This window comes from Pteropus medius, unplaced genomic scaffold (genome assembly GCF_902729225.1).
Source record: "Pteropus medius unplaced genomic scaffold, Ma_sr-lr_union100, whole genome shotgun sequence".
NCBI classification, from domain to species: domain Eukaryota; kingdom Metazoa; phylum Chordata; class Mammalia; order Chiroptera; family Pteropodidae; genus Pteropus; species Pteropus medius.
The window spans coordinates 15,397,140-15,418,171 of NW_024342467.1; the positions used below are offsets into that span (position 1 = coordinate 15,397,140).

At 39.6% G+C, this 21,032-nt stretch overlaps 1 protein-coding gene across 4 annotated transcripts in view; it reads left to right on the forward strand.

Annotated features, from left to right (window-relative positions):
- CREB5 (cAMP responsive element binding protein 5) overlaps positions 1-13,464 on the forward strand; it is a 379,921-nt gene extending 366,457 nt beyond the window's left edge. For 3 of the 4 annotated variants that reach the window (XM_039862622.1, XM_039862623.1, XM_039862625.1), the window contains 2 exons: positions 6,280-6,388; positions 7,311-13,464. In XM_039862622.1, the coding sequence (XP_039718556.1) occupies positions 6,280-6,388; positions 7,311-7,474 (273 nt within the window). In that variant the 3' untranslated portion in view covers positions 7,475-13,464. Of the gene's footprint in view, positions 1-6,279; positions 6,389-6,970; positions 7,000-7,310 lie in introns of all 4 variants that reach the window. The other variant, XM_039862624.1, reaches the window with a different exon arrangement.
- The last annotated feature ends 7,568 nt before the right edge of the window (positions 13,465-21,032 follow it).

Here is a 21,032-nt window from a genome sequence, read left to right on the forward strand (position 1 = left end):
AATAGGAAATGGACTTGGGACATCCAGTATACAAATTAAAAATATACGAAGAAAGTTCAGGTTACACATGAAATGAACATCATAATTTGTGGATGTTGACTTTTTACCCTAAAGTGTGTGTGTGGGGGCTGGGGGGGAAGAGAGAGAGAGAGAGACATGAGAAAGACACTGGGAAACATGCAGCGTGTGTGAGAGAAATAAGATAATGATTTTTCTCACTCACCTTTATGAAGTGGGGGGCTCTGTCTCATCTCCCTTTTGCCCCACTACCTACACCCTGTTGCTAGTCTGGTATCCAGCAAGCATGGCGAGTTCCCAAGTATCTACATTCAATATCTTTTTGTTGAATAAATGAATGAGTTCCCCATCTCTAGAGTGTCTAAGAGCTGGCTGCCTGACCACTTGGCAAAAATGTGTTTGAAGGATGTCAAGCCACAGTGGGATGGCTGGACTCAAACACCTCGAAAGTCACTCCAACTTGAAAGTCTATAATTCTAGAATCTGGCAGGCACAGTAGTATGTGAGAAGCTTTTAGGTAGAACATGGGTAATACTTTTAATAGTCATAGCAATCATTTTCCTTTTCGTGTGAATTGAGAAAGGTAATTAGAACATCAAACCTTCAGTTTCACAAAGACTATTGGTAAGGATGGTGCTAAATCATTTTTTAAAAAATGAGTTAATTTGTACAAAGATGTTCAGTAAATAAAAGTTCTGGTGTATGTGAACCTAGTAAATATGACAGCAGTGGTCTGTGATGACTAAAGTGTGGGAATCCCTGGAATTTGCTACCAATTCTGAGATCAGGTCTGCAAGAGGACCATGAAAATGTGCAAGTTTCCTCAATCTTGGCACTGTTGACTTTTGGGACTTGATGATTTTTTGTCGTATTCTGTTCTTGGTAGATATTTAGCAGTATCCTTGATCTCTACCCACTAGATATCAGTAGCACCCTCTACCCCACCCTCCGGTTGTAACAACCAAAAAGTCCCCAGATACTGCCGAATGTCCTCTGTAGGGGCAAAATCATCCTTGGTTGAAAACCACTGCTTTAGATGAAGGAGCCAGCTGGCATGTGTCAGATGCCAACAAACATTTCAATCAGTTTCAACTGAAATGAGTCCTTGCAGAATTACTCCAGCATAGTGACTATGGTCCTCCATAGTGACTATGAAACCTTGCGGGGAGTCCTAGCAGAGAGCCGGGAAAAGTAAAGATGCTGGTCGACTCCAGGGTCAGATGTGTTCATGGCTTGGCATATGTATATATGTTATCACTTTTACAAAACACATAAGGAAAACTTACCCTTTCTGAGACCCTAATCCATTAATTCTCACATTTCTTAGAGCCAAATGGCTAACAAAAAGAGATACTAAAATTCTAGACTCCGAAAACCAGGAAAAAAATCCTATTAGGGCCATTCTACAGGCACCAATACTTTCGGTTGTTAAAGCGATGCCCGAGGAAGGGATAGTCTCTGAAAATTGTTGATGTTTTCCAACCACTGCTTTGCTTCAGAGGGACAGAAACCATAACTGCTCCGTGTTTTCTGTGATGCCGAGTGCTCTGCATCACGGCTTCTGATGCTGGATAGGATACGCAGATTCTGCTACCTTTGAATGACCCTTTCCCTCTCACTGGACCTTTGTCAGAAGAAAAAGGTGTCTCTCTTGTGGCTGGTTCAGCGAGCCAAATTTTAAGTAAACAGAAATGGAAGGTGCTAAGCAAACAAACTCCAGCCAAATGGAATATCCATGGTCTGGATGGCCAGCGGCCACTTTTGAGTTGTTTTCCAGCATAGAACCTTCTAGTTAGGCTACAGAATTTCAGATTGGAAAAATCAGACGCAAGAAAACAAAATCGAACTCCCAGACTTCATTTCCTCGGCTCATAACAAACCTCTACCCAAGAGGTCGACACAGGTATACGAACTGGAGGGGAGGGCAGAAACCACCCGATCTGATATTTTACAAAGGGAGAAGCTGAGGACTGGGGGTCACGGGCCTTCCTGAAAGTCGCACAACCAAGAGGTGGCAGGATGAGGACCCAAGTGAGTTTCCTCCTGACCTAACCCACTTGCTCTGTGATCTTTCTTTCTAGAAAGTTCTTAAACTAAAGGAATCACATTCTTTTCTTTGACAGAGCAGCTAGGATCAGCTCTCAATTCATCAGCTGCTGGTGTGGGGCTCAGTGAGCGGGTTGTTTGTGTTCAGTAGATGATATGGAAATCATCTGGTCATCCACAGAAATAATTGCTTTTCTTTTTTAGTGCAAAGACACATGGCCTAAGTCGCTGCTGAAATTTTAGACACATGAGCCCAGGTTTGGGACTTGGCAAGAGAATAGGCCAGATGGGAACTGTTGCTTGACAAATTGAAAGTCCTTTGTTTTACAATGAACCAAACCTGGCCTCAGCTAATCCACAGAAAGGTGTGGGGGAGGGGCTATACTGCAGGGCCCATTTTGATTTTTTTTTTTTTTTTTTTTTGGCACAGATGACTGCTTGCATCAAAAAGCATTCTGGGTTTATCGTATTAACAAAATGACATACCCCAAACTATAAACTGCAAATGTAGCTTTGAGAGACTTCTTGGAGTGCTATTTAAAATATGCTGTTATGGTAGTAAATGTCTCTATAGGGGGCGCAACTTAAACTCAAGGCAACACCGTGAGTTTAAGAATAGATCGATCGGTCTCTATTTAAATGGCTGCTTTGGTGTAGCAAATCCAAACCACTTTAGAAAAATGAAGGGCTGATTTTAGCAGGAGAATCAATACTGATTATTAATACTTGGCTTTTGCAAAGTACTTTTATATGAAGACCTAGAACTAGTGTGACCGACACAAGGGAGTAAAAAAAAAAAAATTGATGATTTGCCTCGATTCACAAAGCAAGGTAATCCAGAGTAAGAAAATGTCTCCAGAAGTCCTGGTTTTTATTTTCCTACAAGAGCTGCAGGCCACATTTGATTTCTTTCATGCGTTTTGAAACATTTGCTATCTGGTTGTTCTCTTCCAAAATGAATTCAAGGTGATTCTACTTCTGTTACCTTGAAAAGGATTTTTATTTAAAATACAGTCTGGTATTCATGCATTTCCTACATTAGTCAGTCTGTCGATATGGAATCTTTAAAATGATTATGCATGTGCACAGCACACGATTCCCTCTGCTTTCTCCGGGCCAGCACTTCTTGACATTTCTTAGCCCAAAGGCTCCCTTATGGAATCTGATGAAGGCCTGTACACTCTCAACAATATGGACGCACACGTGGAGACAAAATTGTGTGCTAAAATGAGACCGTAAACGTTGCTTTGGAATCTTCCCTGATAAGATCTGGAAGCACAGGAGATACTAAAACAGGCTCCCTTAGGAAATCAAAGCGCATTTGAGAATATGAAAAGTAGTTAACTAGTAAATTAAAAAAATCAAGATTGAGATTCATTGGATTAAATAATTAACTTTCTCAATAGAAGGTAACAGAGAAACACTCGTAGAATAAAAAACTACCTTGCTGGAGGGAACTAGAGAATTAGTCTGACCGTCTTGTTTTACACTAGGTTGGTGAAGCAACTTGGGAAGCCAGACTCTATTATTCTCAACCCTCAGTTGAGAGTCCCTTTTTCTGCTGGGAACTTATGCCATGAATTTCTGTTGCTTCTGTGGCCATTAGACTTTTATTTAGTCCTTATCAGCATCATAGTATGTGTGTATGAGTTAAACAAGAGGCTGATTGTTTTTTCTCTATGGAGAATTTTAATTGACATTCATTCTCCAGCCATAACATAGCTAACTAACATAATTACGAATACATTACATTAAGGACTATGTCCATATTCACATATATCTTTAGATGATAGTCACTTGTCATGGTATTCTTCAGGTTTTTATTGTGGCCCCTTATGGAAGCAAAGGGTTTATTGTGAAATGGTTCGGTGTGTGCCAAGTCTTGCGGGTGGTTAGCTCCTTGCAGTTGTAGAAAGCCAAAGAACGGAATTCAAAGTGTTTTCTTAAGGAAGGGGCAAAGAACACTTCGTGCCTGGGAAATCGAACACTGCCTAGAAACTGCCCAGGACATAGTAGGGGAAGAAATGGAGATTGAAGTCGACCTTCCCAAGACGGCCACAAAGCAGAATTTTTTTCTTTCTTCCAGAAGTATAAGAAAGCAAGAGAATCTTGTTTTGTTTGAAATACTGTATTTGTTATTTCCTAGGTCACAGAAGAAAAGTGTGGCTGGATTCACTAAAAATTGGAGCTTGACTCCATTTTCTAAAAGCTCTGTCTGTATAATCTGCCACTGAGCATTTCTTCTCAGGGGGCAGGTGTCCAGCAGTTGTAATCTCGGAAAAGCGCCATTTCTATAGTCCAAATGCAAATAACATGACATTTCATTTTGAGGCCAAGAAATATCCATATTCACACATCTTAGTTTTCTTGTTCTCCTTTTCTGTTTTGTTTTGTTTTGTTTTTAACCAGGGGTTGCCTTCTATATAAATGGTCTCAAAGGAACTTTCTTTTATGCATGCTATTTTAAGCAGAGGGGTAGCTGAGGAAAATCAAGGAAGGCTGTCTGAATTTAAATGGGCATAAAATCAGAGAGGAAAGAATTAGTGTTTAAGGCTAAAATAAATTGTCCTATAAATAAAATTATCTCACTGACCCCAGAATTGACAAAGGTTGCTTGGGGCTTTGACAGGGCCCCTTATCAATCACACTTGTTTGGAGATGAGAGATGCAGTTCACCTTCTTGAATGTTCTCAGATTTAAGAGCAATTTTCCTATGTAATTAAGTGATTTATTTATTATTAATGCTAATTTCTCAGATAGTTGGTTTTTTTTTTTGGTAAAATTTGGAAGAGAAAGAGAAAAGCTTTGGAGATGAGGTTTTTATTATTTTGCTGTTTATGTTACTCAGCATTTGATTGCTTATATTGTATTTTGCAAATGAATGTGGAAATGAGAAGTATTCGCTAAAATAATTTTCAAAAAAAAATTTTAAGTAACTTCTAGAATCCCGAATTTACTTTTCTAGGTGATAAATACATGCCTGAAAAGCCAAGTTCATATTGAAAGTGTAAATACAACTTACTGACAGCAATGTTAAAACACCCTTTTCTGTGTGCTTGTTTCTTTAAAGTCTACATGTGGAGTATAATTCCTGGCAGCCACAAATGAACATGGGCCAAAGGGAGAATATTATATATCCCAACTGTAAATGGCCTATTTGAGATAGTGCTATATTTATAGTTTACTTTTATCAAGTGGAAGCACCTTGGAACCAACCATCTAGTCTACATTTGTATTTGTAGACAATGGTACCAAGTATATTATTCTATGAAGCCATGACCCTGTCTTCGTGAACTACTCCATAAAGTGGGGATCTGAGGCACCTATCTAAGTAAATAAGAAAAACACACACAGACACAATCCACAACACCCTGCCACTGAGTGGGGAAAGAGTTTGTAGACTGAAATTAGCCAAACTAGTTAATGAAACCAATCAAAGTCAGTCAGTCATGGCCCAAAACTTCATTGCCCCATGCCCTCTGGGCTGACCTCATCCCATCCATTAAGGACTAACATTTGTGCCATATACTTCCACACCTTCTGCTAAGTGGACATCAGGCACAGGGATGTGCTCTGTTTAACGATAGCCCATTTGGAACTTTGGAGAGATCTGATGGTAAATTACTCAGCTTAGTCTGAAGGCATTTCAGTTTGAAGCTGCACAGATCTTCCCAATGCCTCACATTCACCTTCTCATATGGAATGTCAACCTGTGAAGATGATAATTAGCATAGCTAAATTTTATTGAGAGCTTAGTCTGTGCCAGGCATTGTTATGGGTGTTTTACATGCATTACCTCATTTAATCCTCACGACTCAAAGAACCTTGTGCTATTTTTATCTCCATCTTATAAACAAAGTTACTGGAGCTCAGCTTGGCTATGTTGCCTGCCTAGGGTCACCCAGTAAATTTAGAGTGGAGGTTTCCACCCAAGTAACCTGGCTCCAGAATCTGTCGCCAAAAGGGTAATGGACTGTACTTTGAATAGGACTCAGCTCTTGAGTTAAAACCTAGTCTCTTCAGAAAGCCCCTGGTAAATGTGAGGCCCAAACGGAAGGCAAGCTACAAATTTTCAGATGAATCCTGTTAAATAATATTCTTAGCGTCATTCAGAAGTAACAGAAAATGTTGTCAGTTTCATTATTGGAAGTACATGGGGCCTTAGGTTTGTACTCACTGGTCTTCTCAACGTGGCTTTCCTATGTCTCTTTCCAGAATGAAGTGTCCATGTTGAAGAACGAGGTGGCACAGCTGAAACAGTTGTTGTTAACACATAAAGACTGCCCAATAACAGCCATGCAGAAAGAATCGCAAGGATATCTAAGTAAGTCATTGGCTTTTTTGCTTTTTTTTTTTTTTTTTTTAGTGTCTAATATTTTTTGCACTAATTTTGCATTGGATTTTATTGAAAGAGCAACAGCAAGGTGTAGATTCACATCCAGGCAGATATCATTCTAGAATTCTAGATGCCTGCCAGACTATCCCACCAGGGAGCATCCTTATTTTTTTGACCCCTATCCATCACCATGCCCACTACCACCTGATAATTTCTGCTAAACTTTCCCTGGCATTTCACATTGTAAAATTCTACCAAATTCCAATTGTGTAGCCAATAGGAAAATAGCCTGCTGGAGCCCAATTACCAGTGGGCTAGCAGTCTTCCCGAGGAATCCACAGGCTGGGAATGACATCCAATGCCTCAGGATATGCTGCATGTTATTCAGTGGGCTGAAAAGCTAAAGACCTTGTTTCAGTTTATTAATACGTAAAGTGGATCCCATTTTTTAGACCCCAGTTTCTGCACCTGGAATGTCGATCGGTTGGTTGAACGCTAGTCGAGTAGGGGTTGGTGGGAGGAGCCGGGATTCATGGCTGAAGGTCAATTTATTTTCAAATAATTTTTTAGATTGAGCAACACAGATTCTCCCACCACATGTGAGTATGTTTCCACATTTGATATATGGATGGCTATTTGAAAATACAAGATGGGGAAGTTCACCTACCAAGACTCAAACACATCCACGTCACTTTGCTGATATAGAAAGCATGGCTTGGCTTGTAGCTATCAACTGAGAAGGCATAGCTTTATGACTACAGTTTAAAGTTTTGAAATTAACCCCTAGGAGGAAAATGTGTGAAACTCTTCTATTTCTAGTAAACGTCTAGTAACGCTTTTCTGTGCGGTCCACGCGTCTCCCCGAGAAAGCGCTATATCGGTGTGTGTGTGTGTGTGTTTTTTTTCCTAGGTCCAGACAGCAGCCCTGCGGCGAGCCCGGTCCCCGCTTGCTCTCAGCAGCAGGTCATCCAGCATAACACCATCACCACTTCCTCGGCAGTCAGTGAGGTCGTAGGAAGCTCCACCCTCAGCCAGCTCACCACTCACAGAACAGACCTGAATCCAATTCTTTAAAAATCGAGGGTCAGACCCTGCCTCCAAGAAGAGCTGCCGCATACCATACGTCCTTTCTTTTAAGGGCATTTTTTTTAGAATTCACTCAGACCTGGAAGACTCCTCAGTTCTTCAAAGACTGGCTTTCATTTGTATCGTTATTATGGAAATGTTGTCTTTTATACTTAGTTATATTAAGGAAAAAGGGAGTTATGCAATTAATATCTATCAGCTTGGGAAGTGCTTTGGTGCTTTTCTCCAATTTTCTGGTACCAGTTCCTGTTTATAAACTGAACTCTTTCTGTATATAGTCATGGTTTCATTCTTATCAACCCTTTGCCTAAGACATTGAATCTTATTAAACTGTGGCTTTTAGCCAAAAGGAGGCATACCTAGATGTCAACAGATGCAAGGTAACTGGGGTGAGAAGTCTGATGACATCAAAACACATATTGAGCTTGTGCTGTGATGTCATCAGAATCCCAGGTAAACACAGAGCCTTTTCCGCAACTTTTTTCTCTTACTATGAAAAATTATATCCAGTAATATCCAAATACGAACACCGAGCATCTCACCACCTCTCCTGCATCGGTTCACTTCCTCCTTGAATGCCCAGTTTTCCTCTCCATTTCCACCCTTTCCTGGGCTCCCTGTTTACTCTTATTTTTACTTTCTTCTGTTTTATTTTTTTCCCCTTTCGCGTTGCATGTAAAGAAGGAAATAATGTTTAAAGAAGAAAAAAAGTCAAACCTCAGAAATGTGGACCTAGCCATTCCTCCTTTCGCCCTTGACCCACAGCTGGAGTTCATTCAATTCTTGCTTTTTTACGAAATAGTAACCAGGAGATGTTTAATGTGCCTGATTTAATGTTTTTTTATACTCAGAGCAAATGAAAGGTGGCTGAGCTATAGGTAAAGCACTGTTGAAGTCCAGCTGTGGAGACACAAGAGTAGGGAGCTTTGTAAGCCTCGATCCTGAAAGTCCAAATTGTGATACGAGGCTATAACATCACACCCTCGAATTACAACTGGTTTTATATGGCCTGTCTATAATGTCGAAAATCCATGTACTATATAATAATCCAGAAGGGCTCTCTTCACTACACAAATTACATTGTTCGATCGTCAGCTGCTAATAGCCTAAGATTTATCGTTATTATTATTTTTTTCTTAAGCCTATGGAACCAACTTTGCTGTTCTGGTGGGTGAAAGTAGATGAACTACTGGAGGAACAAAGACAGAAAGGAACCCTAATGTTCCATCGGGGTGCCTTCAGCCCTCCCACTGCAGCTAGAGCACTCTGTGGCCGCTGAAAGGAACCCCTGAATATGGCTACTCCACTCTTCTGAATAATTCTGATTTACATTTTCAATGACTTTTGTGGACTTACCCAATATAAAAAGCAGATAGTTCAGAAACACAGTTGTGCCTCCTTGAAACAAGCCATTCTACTGTGCTAATGTTTTAATATCACATCTCACAAATAACAGGGGCTAATGTTTCTCTCTAGCAGTGTAGACAGGTGCTGGTGTTTCATCTCCATTTGAATGCTTGACCTCCTAACATGAGTGTGTGTGTGTGTGTGTGTGTGTGTGTGTGTGTGTGTGTGTGTGAGAGAGAGAGAGAATGGGATTTAAAAGAATAGTATTTTACAAAAGGTGTAGCTTTTATAAGAGTTCAGAAAAGGGAAGGTTGTGGGGTTTTTTTCTCACTGTAGTGTAAGAATCTATTTTGGAGAAAAAAAATATGAGGGTCGTGAAGCATGATTTTTATAACTAGTTTCAGTTTTATCTATTAACTTACATTTTAAATCAATATTTATCAACAATCTTTTCAAGTATGCAGTGCTTTCAAAAGAAAGTTTTGAGTATCTAGTGAAACTCATGACTTGGATATATGGTCTAAAAGTTAAATGTAAAAGCAAAAAAAAAAAAAGAGAAAAAGAAATAAAGCAGAAAAAAATGCAAACGAAAGGATTTTCTATTATATTTTAGACAAACATATCATTTTTAAGTATTTTAAATACTGAATTCATAGTTGTTTTGTTTTGAATCCCAGCAGTAACAGCTGAATGGTTCAACCTAACTGGCTTCCTAAGAAATGTTTAAGATTTAGCTAAAAAAGAGAAATTAACATTCTTATCTCTATTTTGAAATGAAAAATAATTTTTCACAACTCCTGCCTAGAACTATGTGTCCCCTAAAAAGGAAAAAAAAAAAAAAGCTCATTGAAATGTTTGTTCGTTTGGGTTTTTTCAATTTTTATATTTTGCTTTAAGTAAACAAAAAATGTTTCTTTCTTTACTGCATGCATAGCACTTAATGAAATGGATTTTTTGAAAATCCACTGGTAATACCAGAATGTCCAGGGAGTGGGTCGTCACTAAAATTATGGTTTACTTTACTGCTGTTCCACCTCTCGATTGAAATATTTAGTTGTTAAACCAAAAGCCTGTGCAGTTAAGAACTTGCCTGAGTTTTCCTAATTCAGCAACTTGACAGTTTGACTGATGTGCATTATATATAGCTCAATTATGTCTGTTTTTCATGCTAAGTAGGCAAACCAACCACACACGTTAGCAAACGGGCCTCAACATATAATTAGAATAAACTGTCTTCTTGTTATACTCAGGGCCTTTAGGTATATTCATTAGCAGTGTGGAAATACAGTAAACGGAAGATGCCAGCTGGTTATCAGAGCTTCTTGAAATCCCAAACAGAAAGGTTTATTGGTCAGATCCAATACTCAGCTTAAGCATGTCCCTTGAAGTTTCAGCCTCCTCCAGACCATGGAATAATCAGCCTTCCTTGTTTTAGGTATACCAAGTTCCACAAAGGCCCTACCTGTTTCTACCTACCAGGTGAATCCTCACCTAAATTGAAGCATCCACATCTTAATTGTTTCTCCTTAAGACATTTCTCAGCATAGGCCGGGACAGGTATAGTGGAAATTCTAGCTGTGGATGAATACTCGTTTTAAAGCCAGGCGTGAGGCCGGATGTCTTTCCTTCACACTGCCACTCATCCCTCTCCTACCTCCGCGTCAATGTAGGCGAGTCGCAGTCCTATCACAGTCTGTGGGAGACGAGCAGTGGGTGCTGTCACTGCGCGCGTTGTTATAACGAGGATGACTTACTCGGAGCAAATGCTCCTTGGAGCCCATCCAGTCAATGAAATCAGATGCAGCGCGTGTTCTGAACAGAGGGGCGTCAGGGGTGAATGTCAGGTCGTTGTTGCCTGTTAGTTAAGTCCGTTTTAGTATGTTAGTTGAGTTCGTCATTAAAATCTTGATAAAAGACCAGACTTTGGCTGGGTGGGGGTAGGGGGAGTTAAGCATCAGTAACTGCTATAAAACTAGCCATTCAGTTAGAGCAGTTAATAGACACCATCTAAGGAAATATATGTATGTATGTGTGTATACAGTGGAATTCAAGGACCAAAGCAAAACTGAACAGGAATCTATTAATTTAGAATTTTATAAGATATTTATTAATAAATGTTATTTTTAAACATTCCATTTGAACAGTATTCTTCTGTAGGATCGACTTGTTTTTAAAGTATTAGTTCATAATAAACTACTCTAGTTGTGTGTATCTTCATTTTTCAGGGTTTCAGACGGCTGTTCTCCATCATTTGATGGAAATGTTTGCTTAGATCTCTGTGCATAGAAATTCCAAGGATTTTAATGCTCTGTGAGTTATTTTTTAATTTGTGTTCTTAACAGTTTTTTAAAAACATGGATTTCTTTTTTCATGTTTAAAAGTAAGCTCTTTCCTTTAGGAAGCAGAGTTCAGCTAAAGGGAATCAGTAACTATAACTGGAACAGCTTTCTTGTAAAAGTGTAAAAACAACTTCATCTCTGCTTCTCTCCACTCCACCCCAGTTTCCTAGAATGCCTTGCACTATTCAGCTTCCTTAGTGCGCTTTTTGTCCCTTCTCAAACAATGTGCAGTAGCTTTAAGCCATTCAAGCTCCATTATGCAGTATATCTGAGAAGGAAAAGGAAATAACCCATTTAAATTTGAATAAAACTGTGCCTATGCGAACAGTAGCAATTTAGAACCTCTCTTCTGCTTAAAATAATTTATATTTTAAAATTGCACTTTAGCTTTTTTGAACCCTTTCTCTTATTCTCTTTCCAACCTCCTCCCTGTCCTCAAACTTGCCTTCGCTCTTCCGTCTCCAACACCCCCAGCCTTCCTCCAAGGCTCTGAGCTGCATCATTTAAAATACTTTACGGAATACTTGCACCAGATACATTTTCGTGCGTTCATTAGTAGCATAGCAAAGACGTGATTCTCACATCAGCCTGGACGAAGCCTGCTACGAGAATGCCAAGAAGAGCCAGTTCATACTCTTGATCCCTTTATTCATAGCATGTTTCTTTGAAAATGTTATATTATGCAACAGATGCGAGGCAGCAGCTAAGCTACACTTAAGAATTTTCTATCTCATTCTCCAAACCAAAGTGTCCTGAATGAGCCAGGAGACTTATTCTTTTGTGCATCATGGTGCACTTTGGACTGTCGTCCTAGCCATGGTCTCTCTGAGGCTGCTGAAATAACAGCGGCCCTACCTATTTCATTCCTAGATCTCAAAAATACAATGTTGCCTTGTAACGTAATTAGGGACAGCACCTGTGTTTTACCATTATAATCTAAGAAAGGACAAGAAGACACTGAAGCAATAAACTTACAAGTAAAATCCAATACCGAAACAAAGAAACAAAAAGGAAAAAAAAAAAGAAACACCTTAGCTCATCGCGTTGTGAAAATGAAAAAGTGTTATGTCCATTCAAAATATTTTACTATTTCTCGTGGAGTTTTTCAGTGATGTAATGCTTATAGCCAAATTGCTTAAAGAGTGTTTATATATTTTTTTCCTTATAAATTGTCTATTTTTTAAAAAAAGACTATTTAACCACAAGTTGGAGAGGGGAGTAAGGCCAAATTGCCAGCATTTGCTAAAAGATTAATATTAAGTGGCACTCTGATACCTTTCCAAGCTTGTCATCGGAGGGGGATCAATAGTTACTATTATATTTAGACCAACTTACAATATCTAGCTCATTAAAAGTCAGGATTGAGAAAGCTCTCAAGCCATTTAAGATTTTCCTACACTGAGTTTCATATTAAATAATTTTATAGATTTTTTTAACAGAATCATGTTAGTCTGAAGACTGAGAATGTGGAACCCGAATAAAGTAGCTTTAAAAACGTCATTAAAATCTTATGCACAATAAGCTAACTAGACTCTAGTTTGCTCCTTTAGAATACCAATGCTATAGAGATAATGAAAGGTATCAGCAGTGCTGAAGCAGAGGGGGTTTCAGAGAAAGGACCCTTCCCAACTAGCCAGCCAATGAAAAAGAAGCCCAACTTACCCTCTTTCCTTCTACCTTCTGCTAAATCACACCTGCCTCATACAGAGAGGAGTTCTGCCTTTGAGGTTTGTCTTGGAGAAAAGATAAGCTTGAAATGTTCTCCTTGGAGAGGACATGAGTTTTGGGATCTTCTGGAAAGTCCAGAAAAAAAAAATGGCTCAATTCAAACACACTATTCCAGGACAACTGGAATATAAATATTGTCCAAAAATAGAATTAAAATAAAAAAGTTTAGCATTGTACAAAGTAAGTGATAACTACGGAAGTCCCAAAAAAGGTGCTGTCACTTTAAGTTCTGGACTGGGGGGTTGTTTGTAATTGTAAACAGCAAAGCATTTGTGTTTGTCTATTTGTAAAGCAACCACCTTCCTTACTGGAAGGAGAAAAAAAAATGGGGTACATACCTGTAAATATTTGCTGCAGCATTTAATATGTTTAATTTTATGTTAAGCTTTTTGTTGCATCGTGAATACATTATTGTTACTCGGACAATGAGTTCATTAAGACTGTTCGACTAGGTCAGATTTTTACATCTCTTTCTAGCAAGAAGAGACAAGATTTTGTGCATTTGTACAAATGTTAATAATATCACTGCAATTCCAATATAATAAAGCACTCAAATGCAAAGAACATATGTAACGTTTGTATGATGAAATTCGGGTTTGGGGATAATGACATCTGTTCTACGCACAGTCTCATTCACGTCTTGGAAGCCACGACTTACTCTTGCAGGGTCATCATTATATGGGAACAAAGGGAGGTGAGATTTCCTCCTTCTCAGACCGTCACGACGCTCCCACTGCCTCTTCCATCCATCTTCCGAACCGTGGCCACTGGTCTAACACATTCACAGTGGGTTGGCCACACAACTAGACTCCACTTTGGGGTTAGTAGATGTTGACAGTCAAGAAATACATCCGGCACGAATTCACATTCAAGTTATACATCTAAGAACCAAGAATCACATGTTGGCTACTCAGGCAATCAAATCCTGGAGTTCTTCGACTGACCTCAGAGGAGTCCTCAGGATAGCCTTAGCTCCTTATGCACATGCATTTCTACATATCTTCCTAGCTTCTTTACTCTTCCTTCCTTCTTCTTTTTTATTCTTCTATAAGTTCTCCAGTCACTTTTCCCTTTCTCTTAGACTCCATATCTGATCCATCAGCATGGCCAGAATCATTTAGCACCAGCTCTGTCCAAACTACCCATATCTCTCACCTGGATTAGTTAGGAGAATATTGGAATATTCTCCCAATTGGCAGCCAGAGGGAACTTTTGAAAATGGATGTCAGATCATGTCCCTCCACTGCTCAGAACCCTATAAGGACTTCCCTCATTCAGAGCAAAAGCCAAGTTCCTCACTCCCAGGTTCTGTGAAGGCCCTGCCGGGGCCGCCCCCATCCCTGTTAATCCCTGAGCTTATCTCCTACCATTTCCCTTCCCCCTCACACCCTCTAGTTCCATGAATATCTTTGAGGTTCCCCAAACATCCCTCCCACCCGAAAGCCTTTTCACATGCTGTTCATTCGTCCACCCAGACTACTTCCCCCACAGATGTCGGCATAGCTCAACTGTCTTTCTATCCGTTAAACCTTTCCTATATTAAATTATATCACCTTCATTCTTCATTCTCATCTGCCTTGCCCGGACTATGATTTCTACAGCATCTACCCTCCTCTAACATAATTTTATATTTAGTCGTTATGCTTTATCGTCTGTCTCCCCCAAGTAGAATGTAAGCTCCACAAGAGCAAGGGCCCTTTCTCTTTTGTTCACCCTTGTGATCCAAGAACTAGAGCAGTGGATACACAGTAAACATTTGTGGAATGGACGACCTGTCATTTCCTTTCTGTTCTCTTCTCTGCTCTCACAGCGCTCCAACCCGCCCCTCTGGTCCTGTGGTCATAGCAGTCATATTCGAAAATCAAGTGCCAGGACATGTCATCTGACACACAGCTTAACAGTAAGACAGGATATTTGAAATTGGGCCGGAAACACCAATTTGGGGTGGAGGCGGGAAATGATTGCTGTTCTAATGGCAACCCCATCTGTTACATTTACATTTAGACCACTCAGTACACTCATAGTTCCCAAGAGAGTCTTTCTAATGCCCATCCCACATTCAAGTGCAATTTCAAAGCCATTACTATTGGTTAAAAACTTGTTATGATCCCATATTTATGGTTTGAAGATAGACAGCTCTAATCTTCATCCTATCTTCATCCCTGTATGTCTCTGGAGTTTCACAATGTCTTTTATCGTACACTTGCTACAGTGGTTGTTTATTGGATGGTTACTAGATCACATTTTAATTTTGCATTACATATTTTCTTATCCAATAAAAATAGTTGTTTATCAAGACCACCTGCCTTGTGGTTTGGGACCTAAGTATCTTCGTTATGAGATCATAAAATTCTGGAACATGATGGGCCCCCTTTTTAAAGTAATTAAAGACAAGACACCGAGTGAGACCGGTTCCCATGGCAGTAATGCTGACTTTATCAAAACAAGCATAAAAACTAGGCCACAAAAGAGAAAGAAAATACAGATTTTAAAAATATAGAGTTAGAGTCTGAGTTCAGACTTTCACATTTCAGAAGCTCCTGCCCTTTGGCACTTATAGATGGTTGAATGAATTACAACATTTGAAAAATAGCCTTTTAGCCAAGAGACCTAGCAAAACGGCATCATCATCACCACCATCATCGTTAGTAGTATTGAAAATGGTTATATTTAAACTTGGAAATTAAGTCACGAAGCTTTTTTCATAACCACTAAGTTTCATCTTCTCTGTTGTCAGATGCTGTGTCTTTGCTCACATCAAATTTCCTGGTACCAATTGGAGGCTGAATCACAGCGAGTGTCAGCAGTGAACCATCTCTCTCTCTCTTTTTTAAACTTTTTAATTTAATTTAATTTTTTGAAATTTTGAATTCTTTAACGTCACCTCATATGTGACCCCTTTTACCCCATCTACCTCCCTCCTCCCCCCCTCTCCTCTCCAGCCTCTGGTAACCACTAGTCTATTGCCCGTGACCCTACGTCTCTGTTTGTTTGTCCTGTTCGTTTGTTGCTTTTAGGTTTATATCCCACATGTAAGGGATATCATGTGGTTTTCAACTTTTTCTGTCCGGCTTATTTCGCTTAGCATATATCTCTTGAAACCAGCATTACTACAACAGAGACCCAGTGGGTTATAAAAGGTCTCCCATCAGTCACTTGCACTTTCTCAGAAAGAGATTTGCCTACATGTTCCTTTAACTGAATTTAAAAGGAGGATCTTACACTTACAATGTATTCTAATTCCTTAATATTCTTATCGCCAGAAAAATTGTTGTGACCGTCTAAACATAATTGTATTGCATTTACACAGGATAAGTCCTTGACCACCTTAAGTTTTGTATCATCTATGGCTCTCTCTCTTCCTCTTGTTTTTCTACCTTTAATTTAATTTCTCAAGCATTTATTTAGTACCTATGGTGTAATAGTGTTATGGAAGGTACAAAGGTGATTTAATCTAGTGCTGGCCTAAGGTGCAGGAAAATGATATGTCAATTCTGGACAGACAAAAGTCCAAGCATATCTGGGTCATATTCTGGGATGGTGATTTGTCTAGTGTGGCAGAGTATGAAAAGGAGTGAAGAAGCAAGATGGTAAAGCCCTAAAGAATTTAAACTTGAAGCTGTAGACAACAGGAAACCACCAAGAGTTTGAGGCCACATGTGGTTTGAGAAAGCAACAAGTTACGTTATAACGTTTTCCAGTTTATAAAGTGCTTTCACACGTTCCCATTCATGTGTCCCTTAGTTTTCAACAAATTAATTATGAATGGGTTCTAAGAAAGCTACAGCTAGAGGAATTTTTTCTCCACCCAGAGTAGCAGGACAGAATGTAGGTGCTGGCATCGAACGGCCTCGAGTTGTAGTCTGGCACCACTGCTTTCTGGCTGTCTGAACTTGGGCAAGGTCTGACTTCCCTATGCTGTAGTTATTCCCTAATATGCAAATAGGGATGTCCATAGCACTGACTTCATAGGGTTACTGTAGGGATTAAATGAAAAATATGTGAATATATATCTTGGGAACGATGCTCAATGTATAATAAGTTCTCAAGATATTTACCTATTATTTTATATATATACATATTTTGCATACACTCATATACATGCACATATAATTTCTCCACTCAAATTAAAATCTATAAAAAAAGAGTAGACTGTCATGCTCCAGTGTCAACTACAGCAACTGGAATATAGTAGCCACTGAATAAATATTAGTTGAATGAATGAACTGTGAATGAGACAAAGTTATGTACATTCATCAGGTATTTTTATTTTCCTCCCGGGCAATCACAGGGGAATGCTTTTCCTAGACCCACTATATTTAGGTAGAACCACGTGACATGTCATGGCCAAGGGAAAGTGCTCTGGACCCTAAAACCTCTGTAGGACCCTCCAGACTCTCTTGTCACTCCCCTACCAAGCCTCTTACAGAGGATGCTACAGCCCTGGACCATGAAGAATCACCATTTGAAAGCTGCGTGGATCCCTGAGTCACTGCGGGTAAAACAAGAGCCCAGGAGAGTTAACTGACTAAAAACAACCATGTTGGAGTTGTAGAAATAAAAAGTAAACTTCCATTTTGTTAACCCACTGAGGTTTTTTTTTTTATAAAAGCAGTTAATCTCGTTTCACTAATGCAAAAGGAAGAAAGGAAAGGAGGGAGGGAGGAGGGAAGAGAGGAAGGGAAGGAAGGGGAAGGAAGGAAGGAAGAAGGAAGGAAGGAAGGAAGGAAGGAAGGAAGGAAGGAAGAAGGAAGGAAGGAAGGAAGGAAGGAAGGGAAGGAAAAAAGGAAGGAAGGGAGGAGGTAGGCAGGCATATTTGCTTTCATGCTTTTGCCTACTAAGAATCAACAATAATAGCAAAGTAGGAGTCAGAACTGGAAGAAACCTTCCAAGAGCAGCTACTGCAACCTTCTCATTCTACAGTAAGGAATCAGAAGCTCAATATGGCTAAATGACTCATTCAGGGTCACACAGCTGAAACTGGACACCAGGTATACTGATTTCCAGGCCAACATTTTGTTTTTTTCTAGTGGCCCTATTGGTGTCCTAGGAATTGAACATATTACTGTCCTCTAAACAGAGTCCATAAGAGCAGCAAAATAAGGAAATTCTGTTTTAAAATAAAACAGAAAAGGGAGCGAAGATGACATTCAACTAGACCTCAAAGGTGAATTAAAACTGATTGCCCATTGATTTTTTTTTTTTAATTCAAAAGAAAGTTTTTCTACCTTGCCCCAGTTACGCAGCCTAATTTGTGTGTCTGGGTGGCAGCCTGCTTCTCAAGTTCCAGGCACTCTGGAGCAGAAAGTCCAGTTACTACAGGGGTACTTTCCAAATCAAAACACTGTGCATTAGACATTAGCGGGATGATAAGACTCACACAGTCATGCCTGGGCCACTTGTTGACGAAATCGCAGCAGCATTAACTAAGAAGAGGTTAAAATATTTAGATTCACATTAGAGAGTTTCCAAAACCAAGCCCCCAAAGTCAATTTGTTTCATTTATTTTTCTAAACAATGTTAAAGCTATTCTGAACAGTAGAATACTCAGCAAATTCATCAAGGACAATGAAAATAGAAATCGTAAAAAAACAAAGCATTAAGTATGTTTCTTAGAGGCACAAATCCCATGAGTCAATACAATGGACTTGACGTCAGTATTTCGAGGCCTGAATACTGGTTTTATCACTGGCTGTTTAGCCTGGCCAATGAACCTCTCAATGCCCCAATTACCACATCTTTAAAATCAGAACAACAATATATATCTCACGAGGTGTCTATGAGATATTACATGAAGGCTAGCACACTGTGGAAAAAAAAGGTTCATTTTTCAAAAGTGAGGCTTCAGACTAAGAAACTCGAACTTCCCCTCTGCTACAAAACACAATCGCTGAATATGTCGACTGTAGGAAAAGTTCGTGAAAGTTGTAAATTCTGTGGAAGTAGCCAGGTATAGTTTTGCCCAACATGGATGCTGAACCCCTGAGAGTCAGGGGGATTCTGAAAAGATCAGAAGAAAGCTTATCTGGTTCAGCGCTTGACAGAACACGCTCTCTCGGTCTTCACCTGAACAAATCCCCCTTCATCCAGGTTATTCGCTTGGGTTACAGCCAACCTGAGAACCTGGAGTGGTATCCTTATGAGCACCTTAAACATATAAGGTGCTCAATAAAAATTTATTAAACTGCTCTGACCAAGCATCTCACTGGGGTTGAATATACATCAGGCATTGAAAAGGCTTAAAACTGTGCAAATGAAGAAAGCCGACATGTCATGTAAAAAGAATCACCAGATATCATCCATTCCCTAGGCTGGGGGCTATCGGTGATTCAAAGACAGCCATGGAGCTCACCACCTGCTTTGTTACTTCATCTTTGTGGCCCAGAATCAAGGGGGAAGGTCCAGAAAACTAAAGTTGACTTCAAAACCCAAAAGCCATAAGAAAGATTCATTTGAAAAATGAAATCAGACTAGTAATTTAGCACAGGAAAATGTGGCCTGTCTTAAAAATTTGAAAACTAGTAAAAGAGCGCATTTGCTGAAGAATCTGCAGATAGGGAGCAGGCAGTATCAGGATCACTTAAAGGGAGAGAACCATAACTCCCCTGGCCTCGTATGTGGCAGAAGTTATGCAACTAAGCGTGCATTTGATGTCATGGCCGTAAGGTAAGAGAATTCGTCAGAGGAAAGCAATATGGTGCTTGGGCTTCGCCCTGCATGGCTGCATGGTGCATGCCCTAGAAGCCAGCCCTGGTGATCCAGGACCTGGGAGCTATTTAGAAATGCGGAATCTCTGGCCTCACCCCAGACCTAATGAACCAGAATCTGCATTTTAATGAGAACTCCAGGTCATTGCTGAGGAGTTAAAGTTTGAAAAGTCCTCCTTTAGGGAGGCTTTCTCCATCAAGTGGTCACGAGAACTTGGCCATGAAAGAGACAAATAGGGAAGGAACTAAAGGGTCTAAGAAGACCACATGTATCACTGGTGCAGGTACAAGTTTCATTCACTCGTAAACACACAGCCTCTGCTGCGTATTTCTAATTCAACCTTTTTCTGCTCCTTTTCTACCGCCCGCCCCCGCACCCTGACACTGGCCTCAGGCCTTCCTTTCATCCAGGAAAACTGTTTGATTCTAACTGGGGTCTCCAGATTACATTAAGGGGAAATATTCTCCATATTGAATGCCTGCTTTAAATTTTTGTAAAGCAACAAACTCATTTTGTTGATAACTTAACAAAACTCACAACTGGAATTTCAATAGTTGATTAGCCCTTCACTTAGGAATAGAATCCCATATTAAAGTTACATCATTCTACCACTTTTATATTTTTATGTGCATTTATTTACTTTTTTATAACGGAAATATATTTGAGTTATAACACTGTGCAAACTTAAGGTATATGACATGTTGATTTGATACATTTGTATATGGAAATACAATTGCCATCGCAGCCATACGAGTACCTCTATCACTTCACATAATTATCACTTCTTTTTTTTGTGTGTGTGGTAGGAATAGTTAAGATCTAGTCTCTTAGCAAGTTTGAGGATTATAATATAGTATTGTGTGCATTATGTCTCCAGGATGTATTAATCTACTAATTGCAAGATTGTACCCTTAAACATTCTCTCTCTATTCCATCCCACCCCCGCCCTTTTGGTCCTGGTAACCACCATTTACTCTCTGTTTTTACGGGTTTGGCTTCTTTAGAATCCATATATAAGTGATATTATATAGCATTTGTCTTCATCTGACTTATCTCACTTAAAATAATATCTTCAAGGTCTATCCATGTTGTCACAAATATTCTACCATTTACTCTGTATAAATGACTTGTGAAAAATCTACTTTCTAGTAGAGATCAGGTAGTTTTCTGATTAATAGAAAACCAAAAGCGGTTTCGTTATTGTGAGTCGATCGGTTATCATGAGAGAAAAGCCTCCATTGAGTTTATCAGCCTCTTTAGAGTTGCTAAGGGATCTTTGAAATCACCGAAGTCAGTGGTTCTCAAAGTGTGGCCCTGGGACCGCCAGCAGCAGCATCACCTGGAACCTGTAGGAAATGCAAAGATCTCAGGTCCCACCTTAGACTTTTTAAACCCAAAGCTCTGGGAATGAGGTTCAGCGATCT